This window comes from Pinus tabuliformis, chromosome J (genome assembly GCF_031772625.1).
Source record: "Pinus tabuliformis cultivar Carrire ecotype Pingquan chromosome J, CPIR1, whole genome shotgun sequence".
Classification (NCBI taxonomy): Eukaryota; Viridiplantae; Streptophyta; class Pinopsida; order Pinales; family Pinaceae; genus Pinus; species Pinus tabuliformis.
The window spans coordinates 417,481,170-417,498,396 of NC_142295.1; the positions used below are offsets into that span (position 1 = coordinate 417,481,170).

The window sequence follows — 17,227 nt, forward strand, 5'->3', positions numbered from 1 at the left end:
TATTATTATTATATAGTCTAGAACAATGTTGATAATATCGGTATCGGCAAAATATCGGCAAATATCGGCAAGAATAAAAAATAATTTTTTCAAATTTTTAAACATAGCCGATATTTTGCCAATATTTTCTCAGCGATATATCGTTTTGCCGAAAATATTGCGATATTTTCGAATATCGCTGATATATCGCCGATATTATCAATAGTGGTCAAGAATCAATTAAAACAAAATATTAAAAAATTATTATAATTTTATATATTTATATTATTATAATAAAATTATTATATGTATTATTATTATATATTATTATTAAATACAACTATATTTATATAATTTCTCATATATTATTAAAGAATTAAATATGTTCTGCCAAAGATGGTTTACAAAAGTTTGAAATCAAAGAACATCATTGAAGATCTCAAACTCTAATTCTAGATTTTCCTCCTAGGTCTCTAGGAGAGCTTTTAGCTTCTTGAAAAGCATTGAGCCCTTAATTAAGTCTCTCCTTGAATGGGCTTTTGGAATCACTTCATACCTTGTTACTAACATCATCATTATAAGTGATTTCTGACCAACTCGCATCAACTTCGGTGTGAAACAGGACGGTGGAAAAGGCCTAAAGAAGCTTGGGAAGAATGGGTGTGTACATTTTTCACGTCTGGGGCAGTGGAATTGGAAAAACATTTCATTTTGGAATGTGATGCATTCAAAGACATCAGAGAAGGTGAGAACATGTTAGCATCAGTTTCTTGGCATTGTCTTTTCAGCGAGGGGATTGTTGGAAGGTTGGGCCAGCTCATCATCAATTTGAATTGGAAAAGGATTGAATTGCAAAAAGTGAAAAAACTGGGAACTAATGGAATCATAGACTATTTTTAGTCTCGTAGACCTTAAAATATCATTTCATTTCATACCGGGACTCCTCCCATCAGTGAAATTCTGTAAAGAGCAGGGGACATTGACAGAGGTGATAGTGGGACTTTGTCCCATTGTTGTCATTTGGTCTGGTAGTTTTCCCATAGGTTCCCCACCTAGGACCCCTACTATATTGTGTGGCAACAACCCCAACTAGAAAAAGCTAGAGGATCATTTATTTCTTCATAGGAAAATTTGTTACCATTGAAAGCAATTGAGGACAATATACTCCAAGCGGCGAGAATATGATGAGATTTAGAAATAGTTGTATCAGTGGAATTCTGTAAAGAGCAGGGGACATTGACTGAGGTGACAGTGGGACTTTGTCCCATTGTTGTCATTTGGTCTGATAGTTGCCCCATAGGTTCCCCACCTAGGACCCCTACTAGATTGTGTAGCAACAACCCCAACTACAGAAAGATAGAGGATCATTTATTTCTTCCTAGGAAAATTTGATACCATTGAAAGCAATTGAGGACAATACACTCCAAGCTGCGAGAATATGATGAGATTTAGAAATAGTTGTATTATATTTGTATTTTGCAATTTTATAATTTATATATCTTACCTACTTAATTAACAATTTTAAATATTTCATGGAACACGTAGACAAAGATCATGTCTCAGATACCTTTTTATATACAAGATATATACCTCTATATATTTTTTGCGGCAATTCTCTCCTTGCAGTTTGATTCTTACGTGAGTGTTTACGGAGCTGTTTTACTATTGCACTATCATGCAGTGCTATTTTTCTTTTCTTCTGCAAAGTCTCTTTCCCTGCGTTGTGTTTCTTATTATACACATTCAGCAATCTTCTTTGTTTGCTGTGTTTGTTCAATTGTTCATAGGTTTATTTTCTATTGGAGTTTTTTTGAAGTTGCTCAAGTTACTTGCAAACTCTTAAGGCTAACCTGCCACTTACTAGGTAAAAATATGAAGTGGATATATAGAGTTGTCCATACAAATCATAGAAACATAACATATTGATTTGAGAAGAAGTGTTTTCCAAATTTTTTTATACATTGTCTTTAAATAATCATTCTGTTAAGGTTCAGTGGATTATGGTCGACTCTTTACCATTGACCCAGGTATTATGAAGTCAATTTTAACTATAATATAATTATGATGCCACATGTCTAAATATATTCCGAAAATAAACTGAATTCCAATTAAACTTCTACAGTTCCTCCTCTTCGGATATATTGCTTTGAATGTAATTTTCTTGACCGAACCTTGAGAATGCTTCTAACTTCACAATGAGCACTGATACTGTATTTGGATTCTTCCTAGTCATCATTTTTGTGCTTTTAAAATAAGATGCAGGCTGTGATCTGCAAGAGGAAACTGTATGATATTACAATAATTAGAGGAATGTGGTACTATTTGTTGATTTCTATATATTGCTTTTAAACCTTTTCTTTATGCAGTCAGTTTTTTATTTCTTTTTCCTGAACATGTCCAGATTTACATGAGTTGTGTATGTGGTGCTCCTAAAGCACAGAGTGATAGCCTTCTTAACTGGAGCTTAGGTGCCCAGCAGTTTGAATTTTGAAAATTATCAGTCTATTTTATGATATACAGTTGTTAAATTATTATCTTTTATCAACAGTTTTATTCTTGTATGCCTACTTACTTGAACATTATGCTTGTGTCAGGGACTTGAGCTTTAATAAGTTTACAGGAGGAATTCCAAATTCCTTCCAAAATATGAGTTCTCTGCTATTTTTGTAAGTAGATTGCTAGACAAAAATATTTATTCCAATCAAATATATCACAATTATGCAAACTTCCAGTGCTTTGATCTGAAAATTCTATCAAACTCATATATGGAAGGTTACAAGTAAAATCACTTGCAAGATAACTTACATTGCAATGGTTCCAGGTTCCTTGGAGATAACAACTTATCAGGGAAACTTCCTTCCCAAAGGAGTGCATCACTTGCATACATGTGAAGTTTTCTATCTCTCTTTGACCAGAACAAACAGACAAACACACATTCATACATTCAGTTTTTTGCTTATTTCTTAGATGCTTGGGTAATATGTGTATAAGCATCCACATAGATATGCATAGTTCAAACTGTATTTCAGAGGAATCCATATGCATTTCAAATGCTCCTACCATAAGAGACTAAATTAATGTTACTAGGAAGAGTATGCTAAATATATGGATAATGTTTTTGTTTGATAGGAGCAAAGTTGGTTTTGTAACATTCTGTTATTCCATCTGAAGATTCTATATAGAGCTAACTCTGAACTAGCTAATTAATCAATTATAACAGCATAGAAATGATAAAAACAGTGATAAAATAACAATAATAAATGGAATCACTTATACCCGAGGCATATACAAAAAGTAATTTTTTATTCCCACAGCTGCACACGCAAAGATGTTCAACACTGATCATCATAATAATAGAGGATGTGACACCTAATAAATGGAGTTCATGGCCTTACCAAACAAAGAGTTTGCTGCTCCTGATTGAATGTTTACAACAGCTTATTTTGGAAAACAGGTCCGGCATTTTTTGCATGCATTATTTGCACAGCTCTTTGAAAATGACAGATCTAAAACTAATAATGCAATTTATATCTAAACATTATCTGTCAAAAAATAACACTGAAGATGAATTGCATGCATGGCATGGAATGGCATGCATAATCTTGCATCAGTTATCAACATACTCCCCCTTGATGCTGATAGGGATCAAAATCTGATCTTGGAGCATCAAAAGCTGGACTTTTGCAGCTGCCTTAGTAAAAATGTCTGCAAGTTGTTCTTAGCTACTCTATCATTGGCCGTAAGAGTATTCCATGTTACCCCACAAAATGGGTAAACCCATAGGAGAAAACTTTTTCTCCTATCTTGGACAGCCAGCCAACAGCCCTACACAGTTGCTCATTGATGATGATATGCTAGGTTTCTCTGCCATCTGCACTAGTCATGCACCTCTTACCATCCAACATTCGCCTAGGATGAAGGTGGGCTACCACTAAACAAGTACTTTGACCATTTTGTGATCGAGTGCTTTTACTCAATGTTTTGGGAATCTTAACATGGATAAAGGAGTGATCTGGATGATTGACCGATCTTGACTAAAAACTTGTTCTCTCACCTAACTAGGGGGCTTAATCTTTATCCCTAATGTTTTGGGAATCTTAACATGGATAAAGGAGTGATCTGGATGATTGACCGATCTTGACTAAAAACTTGTTCTCTCACCTAACTAGGGGGCTTAATCTTTATCCCTAGTCCAATGGGACCTCCGCTAAGGCATTAAGGTCATAGGAGGGCACTACTTGCAAAACTTAGATTGAAATAACATGTTCATTACCCTTTTCCATACTTAACATTTTCCATGTCACATCCTCTCCTTTGATATCATCTCCATCCTTTGGGTTAATTGTCATTGGTTCATTGGGATTTGGCACTCACATATCCACATCCTTGAGTCGGGTTGGAAAACTTTTCCCTGGTGGTTGTGATGCTCAAAGAAAGAAAAAGCGTTAGATGGCCATGTTTCCGCAGAATTTAGCAGGCCTTGAAGAGGGAAACCCTACAAGGTATAAACTAGACCAAGAAGCAAAAATGGGGTAGTGGCCCACTATCACCACAACCAAAACCCCCTGCTCTTTAATGATTTTCACCGATGGGAAGAGTCCTAGTAGGAGGCAGATCACTTATGATAGATATCCTAGGGTTAATGTGTGAAATGATCTCACTAGGAACTCTTCAAGAAAGATGTGATTTAGGTTCAAGGCTTTACAAAGAAGAAATTCACTTTCTATAAAGAAGCCTATAAATAAGGGCACAAGACCTGGGGTTTGATAAATTTGACGAGCGTTGGAGTAGCTACAGGTCAAGTGTAATGACCCATCTCAAATTACGAATAGAATATGATTATTAGCATGCATACAATGCATGCATATGATAGCTACATATGCATGCATCACATGTACTGCACTAGTATACCTACTAATTAACTATGAAGAATGTCTAAATATGGATAAATGAATTTCTACTAAATTAAATACCTAACTATCATGAATTGCGTAAATGTATTAAGTCTATATGATAAAATTTAATGAATCTATTAAAGTAAAATTATAATTAAACCCATTAATTAAATACATTAATTAATAAATTCAATTAAATAAACCACTATGATTACTTTGGTGTAACACCCAATGCATAATCAGGTTAAGCTAAAATGTTCATGAACTACTTATTAATTATTTAATAAAATTTATTGACAGTAAGGCATACCATAATATATATATATACAAAATTATGACATTTGGTATTGACATTAATCACCATATATACCATAATGTTCACACAAAATCCATTAAATATCCTTGTACGTAGGAACTAAAAGTCATTTAATAAACTCTTTAAATAAATTCATGAGTCATTTATTATATATATATATTAACTCAAGGAAGACGGACCGCCTAAAAGTCATAAAGGACATTGCAGGTGGCAAGTAGTGGAGAGGAGTCGAGAAGATTGTTATGCAAGGGCGGTGGAGAGGTTTCATGGGGAGGAAGAAACCTCTCCAATATAAGGGGTTAGTGAACTGCAAGAAGGGGGATTCTTTTGTGGGGAGTCTTTTTTGGTCTTTCGCAGACAAAGGAGGAATACTGAGAAAGTCACAAACAGAGAGGAAGATTGAGCCTTAATTTTTCTTGTAGCTTTGGGCATGGGGGCTAGAAGACCTCTATTTTGAAGTCTTATGGATCTGGGAATCAAATAGGTTGATCCCAGATAGGTTGGGAGGAAAAGGTTGGTTTGGTAGCAGGAGCAGGAGCAAAGACGATATGAATTTTCCTTCAAACAAGATTTTCAAGTAAGTACCTGCAAATAAATTTTTAAATTCGGACCGTCTGGTTAAAATGCAAATTAGGGTACCATAATTGGTTTAAATTGTTGAATTTAAGTTCTCTATTTAAATTCTAGAATTAGGGTTTTTAGATCTGGTATCAGAGTGTTGGTTTCAAACTCTGCGGGACCTTATAGGACCTATCCAAAGTATCAAAGTATAAATACAGTGTTCGTGGTAACTGAACTTGTAATTACCAAGCTTCCGACCCACTAGACTATTTATGTATTATCTGTGCCAAAATGACAACGACTTGCCAATCTATGTTTATAATTTACTAATACACAAAATAACTACAGTCCATCTTAAATTCGTGTAAACTTTCACTTTCTGATATATAAATATATAAATAAATAAATAAACATATATATTTGTGACTGGTGGAATTGGTAACGCTTCGACTCTTGTACTTGCATGACATGGGGTCGATCCCCAATGGTTGCCACTATAACCTCCAGGTGCAACTGCACCGCCCCCAAGCACAATGCACGGATAAGACAAGGTTTGAACCTGTGACCTACACAACGGCATGAACACCTTAGCAGTACGTTCGTTGGCCAACAAGCCGCACCCCTGGGGGCTGATATATAAATTTTATATATTTATATTCTAGTGCACAATCCAATTGATATAAACTTGGCCCTGGAGGTTTATATTTGTGAGAAAAAGGATGATCAACTTTCTGATGAGACTGGTTAACCATTTTATTATATATCTACGCCACTTTTAAAGCTCCTATCATTTGCCAATAATCTTATTCTTTGCTAAAGAGATAAAAATGGTCGCTAGATATTTCTCATTCTTTTGTCCAATTGCAAACTTTTACACGTGATATGATCCACAATTTTTAACATGTGATATGAAAAATGTAATTTTATATTCGTGACAAGAAGGATGTTCAACTCTCTGAAATAATATACAGTTATAAATATATAATTAATATTTAATATTATTAAAATGAATACAATTTTATTAGATTTATTTCAAGTTATATAGTTTACGATAATCTTTTTACATGATTTTCATTGAATGTTATACTTTATATTTTAATATATTGATAATATACAATTGTAAAACTCGTCACCATCAACTTGAAGAAATGAAGGGTTATGATATAAGAGTTAATCGCGAGATTAGGAATGGTATAGTCTACACCGTCAAAAGTTGTTGTGCGCTCTTCGTTCCCTTTTTTCTTAAATCGCAAAGGTTCCTTCACCTTTGTGTATTCTTTCACTACCTTGTATAAAAAAAAATCAATTCCGGTCAAACGGTGGCTGCCTTTCTCTGTAGTATTGTATTGATTTCGGGGTTTGCATAAGATCCACCGTTGTTTCTTGTTTCTTGCATTCAATCGTATCGAATGGTTTATAATATAAGTGAAGTTATGTTTAATCTTGACAGCTGATGTTTTTAATTTAATATAATAGCTAAGTTGCAGGAAATGTTGCCCAGGGGTCCATTTCCAGCCGGAAACGAGGAAACTCGTACCGTACAGCTTGGAAACTTGTTTTCGGTCGTATTGGCCTATTTCACGCTGGGGAAATATGTCCGAAAATGAGTTTCCAGGCTGTACAGAGGAGTTTCTAGTTAACACTTGATGTTATTTTTTTTTTTGGTTCGCTTCTAATTTTTTATTCAGTGACTAAAATATCTTCTAGATGCTTCTCTCAAGTTATAAAAAAGAGGCTTTTTTTTAGTGGGGCAGCCTAATGTTCAAGCCTACGACCCTAGTGTTGATATGTAGTTCATGGTAATGTTAAATTCTTAAAGTAAAAAGATGAAATCACTTTTACTTAAATTTTTAACATACCATGAAATGACTCAGGATGTTTGAGAGTCGTTTCCCCCTCATTGGATTTCATATGGAGAAAGTAGAATTTTAGATCTCACTCAAAATCCAACAGACTTATCTGTTTTTCAGGATTTCAGGATTGGGGGGATTTCAATGTTTCCATTGGATTTTGTCCTGTACTAGGGTATGGAACTTGTATTTAATCAAGAGAACCAAGCCCTCTATGCAGGGGAGACTCCCAATAATCAAGAGCACCTAGGGTACTAGGGTATGGAACTTGTATTTAATCAAGAGAACTAGGGTTGTTCGACTATGTAGGAGGAGACTCCCAATCAAGCAAGAGACAGGAAATTGGAAATTTCTCGTGGCTGATTTTGGATATTGCTATTTTCATTATGTGATCATTCATGAGTAAATGTGATGTAAATTTAGAGACTTATAGTTTATACATTGACAATTGACAATTTAATCATAATTTAATAAATTAGGATGTATCATGTATGCTTTATGATTGCACATATTTCTTAAATATATATATATATTGTGTTTCCCTGTTTCCAAAATTTGGGGGGGCCACATTTCGTACCTGTTCCCGTTTCTGAAACTCGTACTCGTTTCTCCGTATCGTTCAACTTAGTATAATAGTATAGTCATATTTTTAATATGATATAATAGTGTATAGTTATATAGCGTTTAACAATATGATTTGAATATAATTTTTTAAATAATGCTTTTTTTTTAACATATAACATTCAATAATATAATTTCGATAGTATATATATATATATATATATATATATATATATATATATATATATATATATATATATATATATATATTGTAAATGTAGTGGTGTTATGTAGTATCGTTGTATATCCTGGGTGGTAAACAAAGGTATAAATTTAATATATTCACCATATGTGTTACTTAATATATTCCTTCTATTCATGAGAGTTAGGTATTTAATTTAGTAGAAATTTATTTATCCATATTTAGACATTCTTCATACTTAATTAGTAGGTATACTAGTGCAGTACATGCGATGCATGCATATGTAGCTATCATATGCATGTCTCGTATGCATGCTAATAATCATATTATATCTGTAATTCGAGATGTGTCATTATACACGGTAACGAGAAAAGGTTTCTTACAATGTATATTAGCTATGCCAAAGCTCAGGAAACCTTTAATGAACCCTTAAGTTGAAGGAAGGAGAACTAGAGTTTCCTCTTAGGAAAACAACTTGGGCAAGGAAATTTATGGATGATATTAAAGTGGATGCCCACCAAAATGATAGATTCAGTGGAAAATACTACCTTCTTGATGTTTAGGCTCTCCAACCACCAAATATCTCTTACCTAGAATCCCACCAAGCCATATTTTCCTAGCTTGTCCTTGAAAGGGCTGAATTAGGAGAGAGAAAATGGACAAAATTAAGATGTGATCACCAACCAAATGGACCATTCCTTTGTTCCTTTAGAGTGTGGAATCCTCAATGCGCTAGATCAGCCAAAGAGCTTCTAAGGAGGCCAAATTTTTTATGCTCTAGCAAGCAAAATTCCAACAATTACCTATGCAATGAAAGATGGATTTTTCATGGGAGAGCTACCAATAGTTCACCACTAAGGACATTCGTTTACACATTTATGAGTAATGCATGCAATAGATAATTTATATTAGCATTTAATAGATATTCAATAAATTAGGGAACAATTGCAATTGCTAGAATCAACAAAACTCCATACATTAAACAAATAAGAAATAAATTTTCAACATCTAGATACACTGACAAGATAACATGCCAAGAATCCATTCCATTCATACAGGGAATAGTTCCAAAGATAGACAAATCAGCTCCAAATGTCAAAGTACATCAAGATTACTCCAAACCCTCCATAAGAGTAAAAGTGCAAATTGCTCAAGAGGGCAGAAGTTCCAAGTGATGAGGTGATGAGAGATCAAATGAGTTCTCTCCAATATATATGTGCTCTAACATAACAATTTTTTAGCCTAAAAGCCCCTATAATAATAAAATAATGTGAAAATAATGTTCTAGGTCAAAAGTTGACCTAGTAGCTTTTGCAATTTTAATTTTATCTCTAGAAATGCTAGTCGAAATGTTGACGCCATGCTTGCGTGGACTTCTAGAAGGCTGATGTTGAGGCCTTTTGGTGACATGACAAGTGTAGAAGGCATCTAAAATTAAGATTTAGGGGTTGGCCCCTGTTTCTCGGTGCAAATCATCCTATGGCCCCCAAATGTGGGTTTGGGGCACAAAAATGGGTCTCATGGGTCTACAAGTGATAAAATATTTGTCTCCACTCCAACGTTTAAGGCACTGAAGATGGTGCTAGCCCTCCCATGTTTTAAGGCATGATACACACCTAATTTGGGCCCTGGATAAACTGCCACACCAAGTATTTACGCTAAGATGGCTGGGGGGAAATTGACCCAAGTGCATCATCCCATGAATAATATAGGCTAAAGTGTAGAATTTGTGGTTGCTGAAGCTTCCCATGGCTATGAATGATGCTCTACAATTTTCTAGAGTCCCATGGCTCTCAACGCATCACCTGTGGGTGTCAATACATTCCTCTAGAGGATTTGGACCCTAGTTAAGTTGCCCAAACCTATAGATGGAACCACTTGCCAATTACACACAATATCCAATGCTACAAATTTAATCATCAAATACATTAATCATTATTGCATCTAAGTGAAACAGGCTTGAATGAAATGGGAATAATAACACTTCATGTTTGGCTTCTCTTCCAAATTAGGGCCTTAGTCATGTAATGGTGTTACCTCCCTAGGTAGGAGTGGTTAATAGATGACCCTATTAGGTGTTCCCAACCCCCAACGATAAGTGGCATGCCCTCAATCCTCCTTTCAATCGATAAGTGCCATGTGAATAATGATGGAACAGATGGGGAAAGAACTCCATGGCCAAGTTCCATGGTCAAAGGGACTAACTATGATGGAATACCACATATTGGGTGTATAGATGTGAGAAGGGAGCAATCGTGGATGCATGGGTTACCTTGGACTTTTTTTTTCCACCCCTCTATATTTCCTTGTACTTTTTATAGAATTTTTGTTATAATACTGCTCATAGCTCAAGGAATGAGAGCTTGTTGTATATGATGTATAGCAGTTATTACCCCCTTTAGGATGGGGCATTTCATCACCCATGGGGGGTTGGAACATGCAAGGGTTCCTTGCCTTCTATGAGATAAGGAAACAATGGCCCAAGAACTAGGCGATGGCCATATGATAGAGATAGAGCTCATGCTTGGCTTTTGCCCACGTGCTAATTTATATGTCCTCGCCATCTTTTGCATTTTTTCTTTCTTTTGTTTTTCTTGTGGCCATCATATGATATTTCTTTTTCTTTTAGTTGTATCAACCTCCCAGGGTGCATTTCCAAGAACTACCCAAAGTATGATGATGTGTGGATGCCAAATCCCAAATGCCAATGGTTAGTTGACCCAAAGAAGGGAGGTGGAATAAGGGCTTGTAATATAAGATGAAAAGTGGTAAGTATGGAATAAGGATAGATGGGGCTATGCTATCTCAATCATGGCTTCCCAAGTATTGCCCCTTCCTAAAGCCATAGGCCATTAGGGGAGGTCCCACTGGACTAGGATAGCAAACTAACCCCCAATTTAAGGTGAGGGAACAATACTGCGGCCAAGACCCTTCTTTCTTCCTAGTCACCCCATAATCCATGTCAAAATTTCCAAATACAAACAAGCGTAAGCACCCAATTGCACAGTGAATAAAGTACCTTTTGATCAAAAGCCCACCTTCCAATGTGTGCTCTTGACAAATGGGCGAGGAAACATATGATTGATGCAAGTGGTGGAGATATGAATGGGATGTCGCATCGACTATAAGGTGGCTCTCAGGGATTGTTGGTTGCCGGCTAGAAGAGATGAATAGGAGAAAAGCTTCTCCTAGGGGTCACCCACTTTTGGTGGGTAACATCTTGCTCCAAGTGGGACATGAGCTCACCGTAGAGCGCATGATCCATGTACTCGAACAGGGAATTCATGAGAACTCCAACAATCTCCTGGGACCGCAGACCTGTAACCTGCACTTCACAATACAAATGTTTGGAAGCATGTGCTCTGGGAATAGGGTATCTCCCATGATTTCCATAATAGAAATAATCCATACAAAAAGGTAAATCTATGCTAAGTGCAAATCTAATCTAGCTATGAGAACATGATATATCATATGATGATGTTAGCTATTGAAAAGAAACATGTTATGCACCTACATTACCATGCAACGTGAGCATTTAATGCATGATCCAAGTATAGTCATATAGCCAATGTAACCATCATATCATTAGATCAATATTAAAACACTTTCACGTATGAACCATCATGAGGTAGGGCACCCAAATATCACATTTTCCATTGCAAGATTTTCCTGATGAATGGTGGGGGTGGGAGACGGGAACATATGAGGACCATTTACCAAGGATCACGGATGAGGAGGGAAAAGAGGAATCCAATTTATACTATTGGATCCTTTTTTCCAACGAAGGAATGGAGAATTCAACAATCAAGCTCATAAAATTTCAATGGAGAGCAAACTCGACCATATCATCCTCATGGCATGAGGAGATAGATGGCTTAGACATATCCAAAATCATATCTTCCCAATCAACGTGGAAGGAGCAAGGTGTGGTACAATCATCATATCTTGGGAAGAACCACAACTCCCTTTCAAGGTGTTGAGGAGATTCTTCAATTCCATGGCTCTCAAGGGACTCATTAAGAGGGGCCTTAAGCTCCTCTTGGATATTACTGATATCATGATTACTTGGCTGAGAATAATCAATATGAAACATGTAGAAGAGACCCTTCTATTAAGCCATGCGAAGTTTTCATAATCTTCAAATATGGAGTTGCTAGGGTGAATTGGAAATTCCTTGAGAGATGCTTTCTTCACCCCACAAGCATTGGATTTGAGGTTCAATGAAGAATAAGGGCTTCGTTCTTCCAGTGTAGTCACCAAACAAGGATCTGTATTGTCATATGGGGATAAGACACACACTTTGTGTCCCCGACAACGATGCCAAAAATGTTGCCGCAAAATCTAGCAGGCCTTCAAGAGGGAAACCCTACAAGGTCTAAACTAGACCAAGAAGCAACAATGGGGTAGTGCCCACTATTGCCACAGCCAAAAGCCCCTGCTCTTTATGGATTTTTACCGATGGGAGGAGTCCTGGTAGGAGGGAGATTACTTATAATAGATATCCTCGGGTTAATGTGTGAAATTATCTCCCTAGGAACTCTTCAAGAAAGATGCATTTTAGGTTCATGGCTTCACAAGGAAGTAATTCGCTTTCTATAAGGAGGCCTAGAAATAAGGGCACAACACGTAGGGATTGATAAATTTGACAAGTGTTGGAGTAACTCAAGGTCAAGGCTAGGAGAAAAGGTTTCTTACAATGTATATTAATTATGCCAAAGCTCATGAAACATTCAATGAAGCCCTTAAGTTGAAGGAAGGAGAATTAGGGTTTCCCTCTTAGGCAAACTAGGGCAAGGAAATTTATGGATTAAATTGAAGTGGATGCCCACCAAAATGATAGATTCTGTGGAAAATAATACCCTCTTGATGTTTAGGCTCTCCATCCACCAAAATTCCTCTTGCCTAGGGATTTGCACCAAGCCCTAGTTTCCTAGCCTGGCCTTGAAAGGGACGAATTAGGAGAGAGATAATAGATAAAATTAAGATGTGATCACCAACCAAATGGACCAGTCCTTTTTTCATTGGGAGTATGGAGTCCTCAATGTGTTAGATCAACCAAAGAGCTTCTATGGAGGCCGAAATTTTGATGCCCTAGCAAGCCAAATTCCAACAATTATCTATGCAATGGAAGATGGAATTTTCCTAGGAGAGCTACCAAGAGTTCACCACTAAGGACATTCATTTACACATTATTTATGAGTAATGCATGCAATATATCATCTAGATTAGCATTCAATAGATATTCAACAAATTAGGGCACAATTGCAATTGCTAGAATCAACAAAATTCCATACATTATGTTAGAAAATCGGGAAGGCAGAAATATTTTCCTATATTGATAATTACTTGTGATATTCTTATCAATGTTGAGATAATCGTGATCGGGATTAAATCGGCGAGGGTCCGGAAAAAGAAAAAATTGCAAAAATTGGGATAAAATCAGTAAAAAAACAGCAAATTTTAAAAAATACAAAAAAATTAAAATTTAATATTTTTTGAAAATTTTGGGATTAAATCGTGATTTTTTCAAAATGAAAAAATAGTCTATTTGTTAGGCTGATTTAATCGTTTCAGGGAAAATATCGCGAGTTTTTGAAAAAATTGCGATCTTCGCAGCACTGATTCTTATCTTCTTATTAACTTCTTTATGTTCTTTTTTCTTCTTCTCATCAAGAAATCATCAAAGTAAAAATGTGAAGATTAAGGACACCAGATGTAGGCACTCAGTCAAGGCTAAAACCCCTTTATAGGGGAAAAACCTGTTAGAACTCTTCTTTCAATAGATTCAAATTGAGATAAACCAGGACCCTAGACCAAAAGACCTTCCTCCTCCACCAAGTCATCTCTTCCTTCTGATAGATGATCTCTTCCATAGTTACCTGTGCCAGCTTCTCAAATGCAGCTTCAACCCAAAATTTCGACCCCTAGCTTCTCAAATGTAGCTTCAAACCAAAATTCCGACCCCAAGCTTCAGAGATTTGACCCAGCTTTAGGACTGCAGTTTTTATCTATCAACTTCAGTAGATTCAGGTTAGCAGCTTCACATCTTTGACCTTGATGCAACTTCACGGATTTGACCTTAATGCAGTGTCACAATTCGACCTTGATGTAGCTTCATAGCTTCGATGCAGTGTCACAGCTTTGATGCAATTTCACAGCTTCGATGCAACTTCATAATTTTGTTGCACATGAGAGAGAGAGAGAGACCCAAAAACTTCGATTCCAGCTTTTTCTTGAACTTCGCATTTTTTCTGCTTCCAGCGACTGCAATTCAAACTTGTGAGAGATGTGCAACCAAATGAGTTGAGTTGCTCCAAAATATAGTGAGTTTGTGAGGTTGAATTCCCTTGTTGAGGCCAACTTGCTGGAGTTAGCTTAATTGATCAATTTTACAATAAAATAAATTTCTTTCTTTACAAATAAATCCCATGAAGGGTTTGTTACAATATGACATGGACAAGGACACTTGACATAAACCCTAGAAGCCTACAATGGAGGCTTTGACCTATAAACAATTGACCCAAGCACTAAACCCATGCTAAAATAAGTCAATTTCTTTAATAATATTTGTTTTTCTTTCCTTTAGACAAGTACATTACATCGTGACTCGAATATAATTATGAAGACTAACACTAGTTACATTCTTCAACACTCCCTCTTAACTAGAGAGGTATTAATATCAACATTCCATGTCAACATTAATACCTACTAGGTAAACCTAGGACACAAACACCAATACATCAAAGTTAGACAAACAATAATTTTTCTCCAGGCCAGGGTTTTGATTGGATGAATATACACCTAGGGTTTCATTCCTAGGATCTTACTATAGATACTACAAGGGTTTTGCTCATACACCCTAATTCATCAAACCATAAATATCTAGGGATTCAATACATAATTTAGACATTAATAGTAAACTATGAAGAACTAGGATTTCTATAATACCAAAACCTAAACATCAAAAGAATAACAACCCTAAGTAGACTAGGGTTTCATAATCAATATTGACATACCCTTAGCAACAAGATGTTAGGGATTTATAATGAACCCTAAAGGTTAGAGTTACAAAAGAATGATCAAATAATATCATGAGGGTGGATTCAATGTAATGATTAATCGCCCTAACAAGAATCTTTGTGATTCAAAACCCTAGACATAACAGTGTCAGTAATGTAAAGCAAATTTTAAAAGAAGAATGATTGTACCTTTTACATGAAGAGAACTTTATAACAAAGCTTATATTCTATGACATACCTTTGGGTTATTCCTTAACAAACCTTGTAGGACATCAATTCTTGAAGGACTTCCTTTGCAATAGAACTTCTACCATGCTTCAAGTCTATCCTTTGAAGTCTCCTCCATAACCCTTGATCATTCGGCAAGCTTTCCTAACCAAGGAAAAGAGAAAGGTTATTAGTATACAATATAAACAAGTCTTGATGTGAGGAGGAAACCAAACATGAAAGGATGATACAAAGAACAAAATACTTATCTTTTGTAAAATGATGAAGGCTCCCTCCTAACCCAATCCTGTGGAGCGATACCTACAACTTATCAAAATAATTCAAAAATGTTCTAACGAGACATGTTAGACCTACAAACTCTAGAAATTAAAATACAAAGGAAAACAATTCAAAACTTAAAAATAGAAGACTAAGAGAGATATGTGAGAGAGAGGACTTATTAGTAAAAGTCCTTGACTTTTGATTCTTCAATCTTGTTCTTCCTGGATGGAGCTTCATTAGTAACATTTGATTGATCCCTATCTCTCTTCTTATTCTTTGGATTCTCCGGACATTGATTTTTGTAGTGACCCATCAGATGGAACAGCAGGAACAGGAGGAGGATTTGATTGAGCCTCCCACCACCAGTGGTAGAACCAATAGGGAAGTACGACAGACACTAAGGGATGCAGAGGAGTTTGTCAGAGCTCCTAGAACCAACAAGAGGCAGCATAGACAGCTTGACAGGTACCAAGCCTTGGTAGCACGGGTTGAAGAACCCTCCAGTTTTCAGGAAGTCGTATGACACCAAGTTTGGGTGGATGCCATGGTAGAAGAGTATAGTTCTATCATAATGAATGATGTATGGGAATTGGTACCTAAACCAAAGGATAGATCAGTTGTAGGATCAAGATGGATCTACAAGATCAAGTACGCTGCAGATGGCAGTATAAAGAAGTACAAGGCTAGGTTTGTGGTGAAGGGGTACGCACAAAAGGAAGGAATAGACTATGAGGAAACTTTCGCCCCTGTAGCTAGATATACCTCTATCAGATCCGTTATATCCCTAGCAACTCAAATGGGATGGGAGATTCACCAGATGGATGTCAATACAACATTCTTGAATGGGGTGATAGAAGAAGAGGTGTATATAGAACAGACTGAAGGCTTCAAGACTCATGAAAAAAGAAATCATGTATGCAGGTTAAAGAAAGCCCTGTATGGGCTCAAGTAGGCACCCAAAGCATGGTATGGTTGGATTGATAACAGTTGGGATTCATCAAGAGTGATGTTGATCCCAATCTCTACTATCTAATTGTGGAGAATGAGTCACTTATTCTGGTATCATATGTACATGACTTATTTCTAACAGGGTCATCTGGGCTCATAAAGGACTGTAAGAAGAATCTTGAAGTAGAATTCGACATGAAGGATATGGGGTTGATGCATTATTTTCTAGGTTGGAATTTTGGTAGAGGAATGGGGAGATCTTCCTTGGGCAAGGAAGATATGCTACAAAGATTTTGAAGAGATTCAGAATGCAGGATTGTCGGCCCATGGCTACGCCTATGATCACCAACTGGAAGAAAATAGATACATCAGGAGACAAGAAAGTGGACCCCACCTTGTACAGACAA

At 36.2% G+C, this 17,227-nt stretch overlaps 1 protein-coding gene across 1 annotated transcript in view; it reads left to right on the forward strand.

The window, feature by feature from the left end:
• LOC149227609 (uncharacterized) overlaps positions 1–17,227 on the forward strand; it is a 317,497-nt gene that overhangs the window by 289,496 nt on the left and 10,774 nt on the right. Inside the window, exons 12-13 of the mRNA XM_089377833.1 lie at positions 2,574–2,645; positions 2,801–2,866. Coding sequence (XP_089233959.1) covers positions 2,574–2,645; positions 2,801–2,866 — 138 coding nt within the window. The remainder of the gene's footprint in view (positions 1–2,573; positions 2,646–2,800; positions 2,867–17,227) is intronic.